Source organism: Pieris brassicae, chromosome 9 (genome assembly GCF_905147105.1).
Source record: "Pieris brassicae chromosome 9, ilPieBrab1.1, whole genome shotgun sequence".
NCBI lineage: Eukaryota > Metazoa > Arthropoda > Insecta > Lepidoptera > Pieridae > Pieris > Pieris brassicae.
The window spans coordinates 1,287,581-1,299,936 of record NC_059673.1 but is presented as its reverse complement, the minus strand read 5'-3'; the positions used below and the strand labels follow the sequence as shown (position 1 = coordinate 1,299,936).

The 12,356-nt window shown below is 34.4% G+C and overlaps 1 protein-coding gene across 2 annotated transcripts; it reads left to right on the top strand.

Moving 5' to 3' along the window:
- The first annotated feature begins 4,073 nt into the window (after positions 1 to 4,073).
- LOC123714582 (trypsin-like) lies at positions 4,074 to 8,699 on the top strand. Of its 2 annotated transcripts, none has more exons than XM_045668901.1 (5): positions 4,074 to 4,161; positions 4,688 to 4,898; positions 5,733 to 5,991; positions 7,031 to 7,210; positions 8,407 to 8,699. In XM_045668901.1, the coding sequence occupies exons 2-5, from the start codon at positions 4,705 to 4,707 to the stop codon at positions 8,611 to 8,613; spliced, it is 840 nt and encodes a 279-aa protein (XP_045524857.1). In that variant the 5' UTR covers positions 4,074 to 4,161; positions 4,688 to 4,704; the 3' UTR covers positions 8,614 to 8,699. The 2 variants fall into 2 exon arrangements, with proteins under 2 accessions (XP_045524857.1, XP_045524856.1); XM_045668900.1 differs by having other exon boundaries at positions 4,090 to 4,248.
- The last annotated feature ends 3,657 nt before the right edge of the window (positions 8,700 to 12,356 follow it).

Genomic DNA, 12,356 nt, shown 5'->3' with positions numbered 1-12,356 from the left:
TATTATTTGTTTCTACTGAGAATTAGATTCTTTTTTTTTGCGACTGAGGCGCAAATTATCTGCTGTGGTCTCTGGCAGAATGACCAGCGCTGTGGAACAACTCTGCTCCTCAGCATAATGCTGAGCCATGGCCAATTACGACATCAGGACACACGCATTACACAATTAAACCTTTTTCTTAAATTATTATCAAATTATTATCTCACATTCTTTTTTATTATTATTATTTTATGTATTTCTGTGTGTGTGTTTTGTTATTAATAAATGTTATATTTATGTCTATATATTTGTATGTTCAGCTACTTAATACCACTTATGCCTAATGCCAAGCATGAATTGTTTGTCGAGTGACTGTGAAATGCGCTTTAATCACGTAATTGCGTGTTTATAAGTATTACCTTGCGTGATGAACCTTTTTAGGTCTGTTCTTCAGTTTTCCGTATATGTTTCATGATTATTAGTCAATCTAATGGGTAAGTAGGTTCATCAGCCTCCTGTATCATATAAAAGAAGTACATCCATCCACAGCAGGGAAACGAACCTACGATCTCAGGGATGAGAGTCGCACGCTGAAGTTACTACGCGAACTAATTGATAATTAGTAAATCCTTCTCAGTACAATTAAATTTCTCGTAAATTAATTTAAAATTAACCCTTAAAGAGATTAACGTTTTCAATCAGATCCAAGCTCGTAACAATCCAAGATCTTAAACTCACTTATGATTCAGGCATCCTTCTATTTTTCTTTGATTACTTCTATTAGTAGCTAGTTAAGACACCTATGTCTGACACACGTCTAGACTCTAGTATATAAGACCTCGCGAGTTCATCCTTCACTGTACAAGTTGTGTTTTTTCTTCAAATTATATTTATTTGACTGTTTTTTTTCTTTTCCAACGACATTTGGAGCATTTTTTTGTATAAATTCAAATCATTTATTTTAATTAGGCCTATCTAAAAGACACTTTTGGATGTCAAAATTTCAAGTTTAGAAATATCATTAGACTCAGGCCAGGCTCGCGAGTGTGTTGTCGGCCTTTTAAGATTTGGAACGCTTATTAATTAAATTTACATATACTTAAACTACAAAGCTAGTAGAGATAGGATTTGATAACAATTTCCACTAAAACGTCATTAAGTATGAATGCACAAATTTCCTTGATGTGCAAAGTCCCTGCAGAGGCAAGTTAATTCAATCCCTGTATAACGTTCCAGAAAGGTTACAGATAATCCAATACTGATATTTATGTTCAGCGTTGTGTAAAATAAATCACTATAATCAGATTTATGTGAGATATGAACGATACTAGCCAATTATATTTCGGAGGGGAAAATACACATGTATACACATAGCCCCTGAACACGAAATTGCCCCACAAAATGGGGCAAAGTACCAGTTCTTATTAAAGCTAATTTTTTATTACCAGAACCTTGTTTATCATGCTCCTAATGAGTTAAGTTTTCATTTTGTTTAGGTTGTTATAGTTATTTTATTTTGTGTTTGTTTTAATTTTTTCCTTACTCATGTTCTAATATAATTGATGTGTATGTGTGTTAAATTTGTTATGTCATATTTTCTTATATGTTTTTAGGCTTACACACTGTAAGCCAGTACAAATAAATAATTTAGTTAAAATATATAGTTTATTTTCTTAATTTGAGTATTAGCTGTGTGTGTTAGTATAAGTTCTAAAAATTAAGGTCAGTTTTTCGTGTTCTAGTGTTTGTGTCCCACCTTTTAGGGTAAAAGACTCCTCCATATTTTGTCTTTTTCTCTTTTGTTCGAGCCAAAGTGTTACATTTTGTTCACTCAGGCTTTCTTAGTTTTATAAGTGTGGCGATTTCTTAAGTCGTCGGAGTTACGACCCGAGAGTACAGCCCGACGCAGGACTCTCTTCAACTGTTACATTGGATTCATTCGTTACATAGCAATTAACATTTCACTATTCCGCTTACATCCTACCGTTGTTACAATCCTCTACGAGTCATCACAAAATGGGTTATCAAGGTGATTTAAATAATAGAGGATTTTAGGACCTACTATTGTCTTCACCAACATTCATCCAGTTTTCCCCCGCTAAATCTATTACGTCATAGGTCCATCTTTTCTTTTGTCGTCCTATACATATTTTTCCTAGCTACAGTTCACTTTGTTGTTTTCTTTCTTCCAGTCCATCTTATTGCTTAATTATAATCAGGTCTTATATGTATAGAATAGAGATAGATTTAGATATAAATGTATCTAAAATAAAAGGCTAAATTATTAATATCAGTAATACAACCAAATCAGTGGTCCACAATCCTTGGCCCGATCTTGGCCTCAGTGTGCATCATTATTTAATCATTTTTATTTCAACACCAAGTAGGTGAGCAGCCTGATATCTGACATTGCGGCTTGAGACAGACCCACGATGTTTTCCTTCACTGTACCAGCGAGTGTGTGATACACGCATCAACGTGCACTGATACACAGCCGAGGATTGAACCTACGGGATGAGAGCCGCACACTGAATCCACTGACAACACTGCTCTTATAATATGTGTCTATACACAAAAAGCATCGAAGGCATATGTGAAGGCAGTGCAGTGTGTTAATTAAAGATTTAAGTTGGCGCCTGATTAGTACCGGTGACCACAGAGCTGGTGCTTTCCTCGCTCAACAAATAAGTATCGAAACACAGCGAGGAATTGTTGCCAGCGTTATGGGTACTGCCATTGGGACCATACTTTTTTTTATTTTTTTTTATTATGACTATGTAGGTTAAGAAAATTGTAAATAATGTATATTGTTGTCTATGTTTAGGTTTTAATAACTGAATAAAAACTTCTTAATTGGTATGAAGACGAATTTGTTACCTACATAAAGTTTGTACTGTCAACCATAGCTAAGCACTCGATTCGTTACTAAAACTGTTTTAAAAACGCTTAGTTGTGGAACGACGAACATGGAGAAACTATATCTCCGATGCTTCCAATTCAATTGCTTTTCCTAAATGCATAAAATTTAAGTTGTTAAAACATTCCTCCAACTTTATGATACGCACGAAAAAAGACTTGCGCCTAACTAACCTAATACAGTAAACATGAACAAATCCAGCTCCAACTATTTTTCTAATTCAATAGGTTACCAAAGGATAACATTTCAAACAAACCAAGTTACTTAACCGCAAATAAAGCCAACGTAAATTCGTTGCTTTTTACCATACTATTATTAAACATTCCTGGTGTATAGGGTTGCTACACAAAATGTATGTACAATAGAAAATGGTAACAAATACCTATAATAAAATGTAGTTCAACTAGATATTAGAAAGGCTGTCTTACAACCTTATATGTCGAGACTTTAGATTTCCGTAGATTCGAAATAATTTGTTTTATTTAATATTCTGTGCCATACACTAACCGGCGACTTTTTGGGTCTAAGGAACGCCAACGATTTTTCTTTCATCGTATAGATATCGACAAACATCTTGAACAAATGAGGAGTGTTCACGCAAAAGGTTATATCTACAAAAATAGAAATATGTTTTTTTTTCTTGATTCTGGGTCAGTACATTAAAAACTACAATCCCGACTAAATAAAATTGTCCAAAACGCTTTCTTTATTATATAAAATGTGACTTAAAGACAATATGACTGACCAAAACGCTGTAACTTGTAAAAAATTGTACTACGGGTAACTTACTTCCCTCCTTCAAACATAGAGAAAAAAAACGATTACATTTATAGCTTGGTTCTTTAATTCACAATTCTATTGTTTTCTGAAATTTTACTTAACAAGTAGATAAATTTTTGGGTAGACACTCCTCAAATGTTCTTATTATTATTATTACTATGTAGGTTAAGAAATTGTAGATACTGTATATTTGGGGTTTAATAAACAAATAACCATGTGATATGTATGTACTAAGAAAATATCATAGAGTAGATTTCCGGCGAAACTGCTAACTTCTAAATGAAAGACGTAGAACAATATTCATATAACACAAACTAGGAATTTGACAACGGTCACACAGAAATTTGACAACCCTTACGGCCATGACTAATGTTTTATAAACACTACACAATCTGAGAGCAATATTACTAAACAACTTCCGTACATTTTGAAATAGTTCGTTTAGCATATTATGTGTTAATTTTGTTATAATGTATTCCAAAAGTGTGAGTATGACATATATTTCGTGTGTAAATAAGATATGAAAAAATAATATTAGTAAATGTTATCAGACTTTAATTTTGATTTAAAATGTAAGTAGTGTTTTTGTGTTTTAACTTTTGTTTTAAATTCGCAAAATCGTAGCGAAACGGATTAGAAAATTATTAATTACAGGATCACCACTAAATATAAAAGATGACCGACTTAATCTTTAAGCCAACTCCTTAAGAGCGGGCACTATATTTAATTACTGCACATTACTTTGGCCGAGAGCCGTTACAATCGATTTGATAAGACATTGTATATTTTACGAGTTATATGAATAAAAAGCATTTGGCCTTAACTTTATTTATGTTCCGGGAAACATGTTCACCTCACGCGAACTTCAGGCATACGTTTGTTTCACTAGACACTAGAGGTCGGTGGTGGGAGACGCTCGGGTGAAATCATGAATCTTGCTAGCCTAAAGCCTAATTCTTAATACTTTATGAAACTTTTATCTTATATCGATTACACGTCTCTTATTTTCAGCCTTTTATATAATCAATATGATTTTTTACATATTTATATCTGTGATTATCCAACATATTGCTGGAAAAATGATAACAGATGAACATACAAAGGTATCAAGTAATGAATTGTATCCATACATGGCGGCCATTATGAAGAAGACCTCCTACATAAGCGCCGGTGCTTTGATAGATGAAAGTTGGATTATAACTGGAGCTGATTCATTATATATGTAAGAAATCCTTTCATAATCAACAGACGAATGATGATTATTCACTCGCAATATACCCACTTTTAATAAACAATGGATAATAGAACGGATCACACAAAGCTGTAAAAATATTCTGCAAACAATATTAACATTAACACGTTTCGTCATCGGACGTGAATACAAAATGAGCATTTCTTAAAGCAGTTTTTGACGCCACCTCTATGTGGAAGCTAACCACTGAAGTATTTCCAATTCGACTTAGGGTGCTTTAATGAAAGACCGTTACCAATATTTAAAAGGCAACCCACTTGCGAGCCTTCTGGCAATGTGAGTGGCATGGTATCGCTTAACATCAGTTGAGATGCCTTTGAAGAATATAATCTGAACTGGATGCTCTCACACAAACTTATTTTGAAGGTAGTTTATATAACCTTACATCGGAGAATTGGACGTAGCAATAACTCGTTACGAAACGCCAATAACTATTTGCATAATGTCAATACTACATTATTTTATATTTTTATATATATCTCAGTTTTGAAAACTAATAAAGAAGTGTAATGATTAACTTGCAGGTCATGTGATTATCCCCGGGTATGCATTGGTATTGTCTTTGTTCTGGCATGTTCTGTCGTCATGGCAATCACGGGTTTGCATAAATTTTTGTGTAAGAAAACATCGTGAGGGAACCAGCAGTATATACTCAAAAAACAGAGTGTCTCAGCTAGTCTGAAGGTCCTCTGCGATTACTGTGCGTACCGTACAGGAAAAATATCATGAACCATACAAATTTGACTTTTCTTTGCCGCGAATTTTACTATGTAAAGTACTTGTATTGAAGAAATTATTTTTCAGGATCAGAGATCTTTCTCGTATTCTCCGCGTGCGCTTGGGCAGCATCAACTATAAGAAAGGAGGGTTTCTCTCTCCAGTGAAATACATTCACATACACCCACTCTTCGATGACAGCAAGCCTCAGTTTGACATAGCGTTAATCAAGCTAGCCACGCCTCTGCGGCTGACTCCCAACTTGAACCCAATCAAGCTGTTAAAAAAACCACGACAAATAACTGCCACTCATTTTATTGTAACAGCCTGGCCTGGTCCTCTTCAGGTATGGTACTTTCATTGTTAACGTGAACCCTAGTGGCCTAGTGGCCAGTAACTGGGTTCATCATCTAGGTCATGCGTTCGAATTATTAAACATCGACGTCGTGTATCATGCCCAAGTGGCTATTTGCAAATTAAGAAAAATAAATATCGCAGTAATTAAATTTGTGAAACTTTTTTTGAATTCAACCTTATTGTTTTAGACTTATGTTTGTTAAATGGGCTTTATTTAACAGTTGTCGTAGATAAAATCTAATTCGGTCAGATGAAAAAATGGCACTTTAAGGTGTTGTTATTGGAGAATCGTAGAAAATTGAATGATGTATCGTTTGCATTTAAGATAATTAACAATCAGCTCGATTGTCCCAACATTTTAACAAAATGTAAACTTTGTATACCCTCTAGATACCCCAGGCATCGAGCATTCTGATAAACGAGCTGGGTCTGGATATATATTATACAAACTTGCTCCCCTCACATCAATTTTCGTTTTTTTTTTAAATATTATTTCGATCCCTTCGTGTATGTTGTGTTAGCCGATAAGTGCTTGTCACATTAAAATTGTATTTCATTGTTCTTGTACCAAAGTATCAGTGTGCAGAGCGTTGACAAGCTTTTATAAATAAATAAATCATTTACATTTGTACAACATTGTACAGTGTGACAGCTGCAATACATATGTACTAACAATGCTCTGAGTATAAGTATAACCTTCTTAAGCTAAATGAAAACTATAAAATAATAACGTAAATATTGAAAGTAGATATATAGATATAGCTTTGCATTTGGAGGTCACAGTAAATATTACTAAAAAGGTTTCCTGCAGAGGCCAAAAGTGGAACTATTATGATAGCAGTTCAATGTTAAGTTTTTGTATCTAGCGATACCGAGGCTGCTACATTACTAAGGATATTGAGAGCACTGCGAAATTGCCTACAAAAACGAAAACAGTCGCTATTGGAAGTTATAGGGCACCGATGCAGGTGTAAACGTAGTTAATTCCTTGGCTAGATCTACGTAGTAATCTTTTCATTAAACCTTAGGTTTCAAAGAATCATACAAGCCTGGATTCCGTGGAGTTGTTAAGAAGACGTATACTGACAATATCTCACGTCCATCCTTTGGATACTGAGGAATGTGGTGATCACCTGGAAGCCCAGGGAATAAATAATACGGGAGGTGTAATGTGTTTGGATCCAGCAGTCGATGGAGATCCTTGTCAGGTAATGTATTTTAATGAATGAATGAACCGGCTGCACACCGAAGTTTTTACGAACCCTCCTTCAAGAAAAGAGCGTGCTATGTCTTAAAAGGCCGGCAACGCACTTGCGAGCCTCCTGATGAGCGGCTCACCTGTTGTTTCACCACAAGCGGTATCACTATATCGTCACAACTACCTACTTGTCGTACCTACGTACCTACGTACGTTGCGTAGGTTTTAAGAATTGGTTGTTGAAGGACCCTTAGTCAAATTGGTTCGGAAGTATTCCTATGAACAGCCAGTTCAACATAGTGGTGGTGTGTGACAAATAGTGCCTAAAATACTAATGTTGAGTTATATTTCTTGTATCAAATAAGTTGAAACTGGGAATGAAATCTTGTGACACATTTATTTTGGAGAACTGTAAAATAAACAGTAGAAAAGTCATCACAAAGTCTTTACATTACATACATTTAAAATAATGCAACTATCTATCAACTGTTAGTATACTACAAAAGCATACTCATAGTTAAACTGATTAAAGTTCGTATTAACGTTTTTCTAAAATTTTATCGGCCAACGGTCATACCAGCCGTTTTTCGAAGAGGATATTTTTGTTATTATATCATAATGATTGTATTAACACGTTATATTTAAAATTCATTCAATTTGAACCAGTAGTTAAACTGGAATTTCTTAATTTTATCCTTCACTCACTGACTGACCGATCACCACTTTCAGCTGTCATAGAAATTAGTATTTAGTATATAAATCAAGGTAAACCTAAAAAAAAAATTTACAATTTCGGTCCAGATACACCATCTGTCTATATATTAAAAACATAATGAATAATATTGATATGCTGTTAGGTTAGCTAATTACGTAATAACTTAAGATAGAATGTCTGTTATGTAGGAACTGAAAGAATTAACCAACTTGGCATTAAATGGATCTCTATTGATATGCTGTTAGATTAGCTTATTACATAATAATGAAGACAGAATGTCTCTTGAGTTGACTGAAATAATTAACCGACTTGTGTATTAGATGGATCTCATGATGTCGTATGTAATATTGTTTCGTTATAAATAAATAAATAAAACTTCTTACGATAGAAGAACTTGCGGGTTTGGTTTTTTGGCATAATGATTAACCCAAACTAGATATAATTAATCCACTTTACACTGAAGTACTAAGTCGTATTTTACTTGATTTCAGAGAGACACAGGAGCTCCAGTGGTCTTAAACGGAATCCTATGGGGCGTTATATCGTCTTGGAGATCCGAGGACTGCCAGATGGAAAATGGCGCTACATTTGTCACCCTCGTCTCCAATGTGAATATCAGCTCGTGGATACACGCTACTATACATGGCCACAAAGTAACTAAGAAGCACGGCATTGATTATGATGACAATTTTATTTAATTATATAATATAAATTAAATATTATTAACTTCTTTACTTCATTAAGAAAAACACTTTTTGAACGGATTAAAGCTATGTATTGTTATTAAAAACTTATTATTATTTACATAATTCTAAATTTTAAATTTTTTCCGACGTTTCGCGTGCGTCACATCGTCACGGTCACGGTGACCACGCACGCTGAAAAGATTCTTTATTTCAGATTATATCCATATGTAAAATACTTATCCTATATACTATATACTTATAAACACTAATAATCAGCAAGCCAGTTTATTTCTATTTTACAGCTTGTCCTTGGAGAGAGAGAGACCACCTCTAAGAGCTTCCACTCTTCTCGGTGTCTAGCTTTAGACAAACAGGCAGGAGGCTTCCCTGATGTTAAGTGAACCGCTGCCCATGGACACTCGCATTGCCAGAAGGCTTGGCAATGTTATCCGCCCATCTCGTGACGGGTCTTTCTCTGTCTTGTTTTCCAATCCAGCCCAGCGATAGAAGACTCTCAGGTCTTGCTACATGCCCTGACCATCTCTGTTTAAGCTCTACAGCATAGTAAAGGACATCAGTAGCTTTTGTAACGCTTCTTTCATTGTGTCTTTTTTTATTTTAATATTCTGCATGCTCCGATCTTCTTAAAATAAATATGTTTATACATTAAGAAAAACACTTTTTGAACGGACTAAAGCTATGTATTATTATTAAAAACTTATTATTATTTACATACCGACGTTTCGCGTGCTTCTCAGCGTGCGTGCAGTGAAAAGTGTTTTTCTTAATGTGTAAAAGCTATCATAACAAAAGACAATACTATGTTTATATATGATCGCACTCCATTGACACCAAGCGCCTCGACCGCGAATATTTTTTTCTAATACATGTCATTCATCAGAATTTATGTTTTACTGGACTTCTAGTACTTCATTACAGTTTGTGCCTTTCACTACTATTCGATAAGAATGTGTGAGATACGTATTAAGCGGAATTAATCAACAACAACTTGATCACTAAAATACCTAATACAAATAAAAGTTATAAATAAAAGCACCTATAAACTTTCTTCTTTAAAACCACAATATTAAAATCCTTTTTAAAGCGTTTCACTTCACTGTTCACCATTTAGCATTATTGCTAGGACACGATTTTCTTAAGCGCAGACGTTTTAACCCATTAGTTTGGGAAAATATTGCTGAACTGGCAACATTTATTTTTATAGCATGCTAGAGACGTTTTAATACGTTTAACATGCAAGAGGTGACATCTTAGATATACAATAGCAATATGGATTATTATTATTAAGGCTTTATTTCTGACAGTATATATAAACATTTGTTTTAGTTACGTAACCTAACTTAATCTAATACATCAGTTGTGCCAGTTTTCGGGTGCCGGGTTCTGTGACACATAGGCCTCTTCAAGCTGCTTCTATTATTTTCTAATATTAGCTTGTTGTGCAGTAAAAGTTGTGCCTCATATTCACTTACTGTCTGTCCATCGATTGATCTGTCTTACACTTTCCCTTCCGTCTCGTGGTTGCCACTCTGTAAGTTCTCATCGCCAGCACGGCTACATCGTATTCTTTCATTAAAATTGTATTAGATAAAATTAACTACAATTGCTTGAATCTTCGACACGTTCTTCATGATTTTCAGTAGGTCCATAAATTTGTATAAACGACCATTTGTCCTTGAAATTTGGCAGATTTATATTAATAATAACTATTCTATCTGATAAGCCACTGAATTCTTCTACATTTGGTTGTAAGTATTTTTTTTACTAAAGAGATTCAATGCTTCGCCTATTCTTTTTATTCCACTTAATCTTAGAGTGCGAGCCAAGGCTGTATATTTTGCATACTCAGGCTTTCGCATTCATCAACTGCTACAATTTAGCAAATAGTCACGCATATAAAACAAGGAAAGCCTGACTGAGCAAAATGTACAGCCTTGGCTCGTACATTTAGTATGCCCCAACTTATGGCCGTATGGATTAGTAAGGTTTGTATAAAGGGAACTATTTGGATACAGCATTATTATGTGAATAAATTTACGTACATTTGTGTTACGGTACTGTTTGAATTTAATTATCTCAATAATAACTGTATTTAACAGACGACTTGATACTGTAGTAGTTGTATTAGTCAACTTATAGAACCAGCAGAATGTGTGACGGGAAATGCTATATCCCCCGAGTGGGGCAGAGCGTATCCAGTGCAGAAAACTAGCCTGGTCGGGCCTGGTCACGCCTGAGCAGCTCTCTTAGTTTCACTCCACGTCATTACAGCTTCCTTTACCTCTGCAATGATGCTTCATTGCATTGCATTGAGCGGCAATAAAACTATTTATATACGCTTGATAAAAATAAACAAAAAATGTTCTTTATCATAAAACATTTTTAGTTAATTATACAAAAACGAAATCTATATTTATAGTTAAGACAGGACAACGTCGGTCCGCTAGTATTGTAAAAAAAAAATTGTTCTAGTAATAAACATTGTTCAAAGCGCCATCTGTATATTGACGTATAAACGTCATCGAGAATATTTTTCTTATCGGAAAGAGACTTACAACGTGACTCATACAACCATTTTGAAAAGCGTCATCTGTAATTCTACGTATGAACTTCCTTCAGAATATTTTTCACAGAAAGAGACTTAAATCACTATGGTAGTTACCTAAACAACTCCTAGATGCCACTGCACAAAAGTGTTTTTTTTTTTAACTTATTTAATTATAAGATTAATAATAATGTATTTGTGATCTTTATCACACATCTCTAAGCAGAAAAGTATTAATAAATCTGTATGATATATATGACGTATGAGATAAACTAATGCAGGAATCTGGATCGTTAGAATAGTAGACGTTCTACAAAAATTATAAGAAATGTCGATAGTCTCGAGCAGTCGAAAACTGAAGTTATTGAATAAATCGATTAATTATTTTTGTTTCTGGTCTTATTAATCTGAGCTGGCACAACTTTAACAGGCATTTTATGAAAGGCATTTCTCCTGCAGTCAAAAATGTATTATCAAGTCAATTAGTTTATTAAGCGACCTACTGTCTGCAATTAGAAATATTTTGATTTTTTTGAGATTTTATGATTTCAAAACATTAAACTTTTTCTTTAAATTCCATAATATGAGTACCTATTAGCTTCAAAAAATGTTAAGTTAGATAATTTCTTTCTAATATGGCCCCTTTAAGGTATTTTTAAAATAATTATGATGTATTTAATGTGTATGGCAAAAGCCATCAAAAACATAACTTGCTACAATACCAAGTCTCGCAACGCAGTTCATCTGCCGTAAAAACTTGTGAGATCCAAGTAATACCAAGTCGGTCTATTCAGTGCCTACTTAAGAGACCTTCTGTCTTAAGTTACCTAACCTAAAAACATCTTACAATGATCATATTAATATCATGTCTTTTATGTTTTAAATTAACATTGACTTTTAACTTTATCCACAATGATAGTCGAAAATAGCCTGAAGGCCGTGACTCTACTTGGCGAGTGCCGTACCCCCAGACATGGCCATACGATTGGAAAGTTCTGAGTTGTATTGTCATCGAAACACTGCTTCTTATAAGGTAATGGTATGGTTAGGTATGGTTGGTGGACTCACTTTCCGCACTTAGACTCATAATTGGTCCGTTGTGCGTTAAGTCCTGGCTAATTTAGCCAGCCTAGTTCCTTCTAGAAGCATCGAAGTCCCATGGGCACTTCACAGGCTTCAAGGAGCGACC